We start from the raw sequence: 3,675 nt of genomic DNA on the forward strand, positions 1-3,675 counted from the left end.
TGAATAATTTTCCGCCAAAACTTAAATTCCTGCATTTATACTTGAGATCCAAAATTCCAAAAATGCCCTCCGACTAAGCAATTATTTAATTTCCAAATAATAACTCAAATTACATTATTATATAAAAATATGCGGTAAAAATATGCGGGGTATTACATTCTTCCCTCCTCAAAGAACTTTCGTCCTCGAAAGTTAAAACACTCCGGGTGTTACATTCTTCCCTCCTTTAGAAACTTTCGCCTTCGAAAGTTCATTCTTGAAAAAGCTCTGGGTACTGGACTTTCATCTCACCCTCTCGCTCCCAAGTAGCCTCCTTGAACTGGTGATTCTACCACAGAACTTTCACAAAAACATTTTCCCAAAGACGCAATGTCTTTACTTCTCTAGCGAGGATCTCTATAGGTTTCTCTTCGTAGCTCAAGTTGTCATCCAACTGCAATGGCTCGAAGTCGATTACATGGGATGGGTCTTTCACATACTTCCTTAGCATTGAGACATGGAAGACATTATGAACTGAAGACAGTGCTGGAGGCAATGCCAAACGGTAAGCTATGGGGCATACTTGTTCCAGGACCTCGAAAGGTTCAATGAATCTCGACTCAACTTTCCCTTCCTACCAAACCTCTGAATACCATTCATGGGTGCCACTTTTAAAAAAACTTTCACACTAGCTTCAAATTCCAAATCTTTACGTCTAACATCGGCATAACTCTTCTGTCTGCTCTGAGCTGTTTGCATAAGAGCCCTGATCTTCTGTATTGCCTCATTCGTGGTCTGCACCAATTTAGGTTCTAACAATTTTCTCTCTTCTACCTCATCCCAACACACCGAGGATCTACAACTCTTCCTATATGGAGCCTCAAAGGGTGACATCCCAATAGTGGACTGGTAGCTGTTATCAGTCTCCATTTAATGCAAGTGATCATCCCAGCTTCCTGAAAACTCTATGGCGCAGGCCCGCAACATGTCTTCCAATATCTGATTCAATCTCTCTCTCTGCCCATCAGCCTGAGGGTAGAAAGTTGTACTGAAGTCTAACCGGGTTCTCAAAGCTGCCTGGAGACTCTTTCAGAAGTTAGACGTGTAACGAGGGTCTCTACCGACTCAATGGACACGAGAACTCCATGTTACCTTACCACCTCCTTCATGTATATCTGTGCACACTTATTCATTGGAAAGATGGGCTTCCCAGTTATGAAATGTACTACGTAAGTCTATCAACCACGACCTATATCACAATGAAGCCTTTGATGATCTGAGGCAACCCCAAGATCAAGTCCATAGACACATGCTCCCACTTCCATTCTGGTACACTCACTGCTTGTAACAAGCATGCTGGCTTTTGCCTTGGGGCTTTCACCTACTGGCACACCAAACTTACTGACGAACTGTGCAACTTCTCTTTTCATATCATTCCACCAGTAGTAACGTTTCAGGTCCCGATACATCTTGGTGCTGCCAGGTTGAATCGAAAATAAAGAGCTATGAGCCTCTGAAAATAGCTCATCTTTAATATCGCTGACTGCTGGCACGCACAGACGCTTTTGATAAAAGAGGCCATCTTCCGCTAAAACTGAGAATTTCCCATCTTGGCCTGACTCTACCCTACGAACTCTCTCTTCCAGATAAGGGTCTTCTCGTTGCGCATCAATATCCTCTGCTTCAGACTCGGTCATATCGCCAACTGTGTCGTGACCTTTCCCACAGCCACTACAATCACTGCCCTCTCCAGTTCCCTGCACAAGTAAGTCTATCTGGTAATGAGGGCTGCTGAATGGGCCACCTTTCTGCTTAAAGCATCTGCCACTACTTTTGCTTTTCCAGGGTGGTACAAGATTTTATAGTCATAATCCTTCACCAACTGCAACCACCTTCTTTGCCTCATGTTTAACTCTTTCTGAGTGAAAAAGTACTTTAAACTCTTGTGGCCTGTGAAGATCTGTATCTTTTCTCCATACAAGTAATGTCTCCAGATCTTGAGAGCAAAAACCACTGCTGCTAACTCCAAGTCATGCGTGGGATAATTTTGTTCATGCTTCTTTAGCTGTCATGAAGCACAAGCGACTACTCTGCCCTGTTGCATCAGTACGCAGCCTAGCCCCTGCTTGGACGCATCACTGTAAATGAAAAAGCCACCTGATCCATCCGGTACTGTAAGAACTAGGGCTGAAACCAGCCTCTGCTTGAGGTCCTGGAAGCTGTCTTCACAAGCCTCACTCTAAACAAATGTTGCTCCCTTCCGGGTCAACTAAGTTAATGGGGCGGCTATACGAGAGAAGTTCCTTACAAATCGTCTATAGTAGCCTACTGACCCCAGGAAACTACGCGCCTTACTGACTGTGGTTGGACAAGCCCAACTCGTAACTGCCTCAACCTTGCAGGATCTGCAGAGACACCTTCTTTCGGTACTACATGCCCTAGGAAGGACACCCGCTTCAACCAAAATTCACATTTTGAAAACTTAGCATACAACTTATTGGCCCTCAACGTTTCCAAAACTTTCCGCAAATGCTCTTCATGCTTGACCTCTGTCTTGGAATAAATCAAGATGTCGTCTATTAAAACAATCACGAAAGTGTCGAGGAATTCCTTGAACACCTTATTCATCAGTTCCATTAACGCTGTTGGTGCATTTGTTAGACTGAATGACATCACTATGAACTCATAATGTCCATACCTCGAACGGAAAGCTGTCTTGGGTATGTCACTGTCCTTTATTCTCAGTTGGTGGTATCCTGACCAGAGATCAACCTTAGAGAATACTGTAGCTCCCTACAACTGGTCAAACAAATCATCGATCCTGGGAAGAGGATACTTGTTCTTGACGGTTACCTTATTCAGCTCTCTGTAATGAATGCACAGACGTAATGATCCATCCTTCTTTTTCACAAACAAAATAGGTGCACCCCGTGGTGACATGCTAGGACGTATGAAACCCTTGTCCAAGCACTCTTGAAATTGAAGCTTCAGTTCCTTCAACTCTTCCGGAGCCACCTGTATGGAGCCCTCGAAATAGGGGTTGCCTGGCTCCAGTTCAATGGCAAAATCTATCTCCCGCTACGGGGGCAGTCCGGGAAGATCTTCTAGAAATACGTCCGAAAAATCCCTTACTACTGGCTTCGAAGTCAAGTTGACTTCATTCTCTCTGGTATCCACCACACTGGCCATAAAGCCTCAAGCTCCTTGGTTGAATAGTTTACTGGCCTTTAATGGGATATCATTTTGGGTAGGACTACGGTCCTAACCCCTTTAAACTTAAAACTAGCTCCTGTGGGAGGGTTAAAGGTGACCTCTTTACGGGAGCAATCTATGCTGGCATGATTAGAAGCTAACCAATCCATGCCCAATATAACATCAAAATCGCGCATATCTAAAATTATTAGGGTTACATCTAATGCACGATTAGCTACCTCTACCTGACATGTTTTTATCTTTTATGTAACTAACATGATCTCTCCTGATGAAGTGGAAATAGACAATGAAAATGGCAAAGGTTCTGAGTCTAACATGGCATCCTCACAAATACAGTAGATATAAACGAGTGTGAAGAGCCAGAGTCAAATAAAACAAGAGCATGATGTCCCAAAATGGGAAGTGTACCTGTCACCACGGTGCCTAACTTCTCGGCCTCACACTGAGTGCTAGAGAATACCCTCCCCTGCTATTGCTGGCGAC

The 3,675-nt window shown here is 43.9% G+C and overlaps 2 protein-coding genes across 2 annotated transcripts; both read right to left on the bottom strand.

Moving 5' to 3' along the window:
- Positions 1-328: 328 nt before the first annotated feature.
- LOC120084867 (uncharacterized) lies at positions 329-909 on the bottom strand. Its single transcript, XM_090317207.1, has 2 exons — positions 575-909; positions 329-482 (listed from the first exon to the last, which is right to left on the bottom strand). Exons 1-2 carry the CDS (start codon positions 907-909, stop codon positions 329-331), a joined length of 489 nt encoding a protein of 162 aa, XP_090173333.1.
- Positions 910-1,217: 308 nt separating this feature from the next.
- On the bottom strand, positions 1,218-1,885 carry LOC150034076 (uncharacterized). The gene is made up of 2 exons (XM_090317208.1): positions 1,784-1,885; positions 1,218-1,736 (listed from the first exon to the last, which is right to left on the bottom strand). Exons 1-2 carry the CDS (start codon positions 1,883-1,885, stop codon positions 1,218-1,220), a joined length of 621 nt encoding a protein of 206 aa, XP_090173334.1.
- Between the last annotated feature and the right edge of the window lie 1,790 nt (positions 1,886-3,675).

Source organism: Benincasa hispida, chromosome 9 (genome assembly GCF_027475165.1).
Source record: "Benincasa hispida cultivar pf3 chromosome 9, pf3_genome.v1.1, whole genome shotgun sequence".
In the NCBI taxonomy this organism is placed as follows: Eukaryota; Viridiplantae; Streptophyta; class Magnoliopsida; order Cucurbitales; family Cucurbitaceae; genus Benincasa; species Benincasa hispida.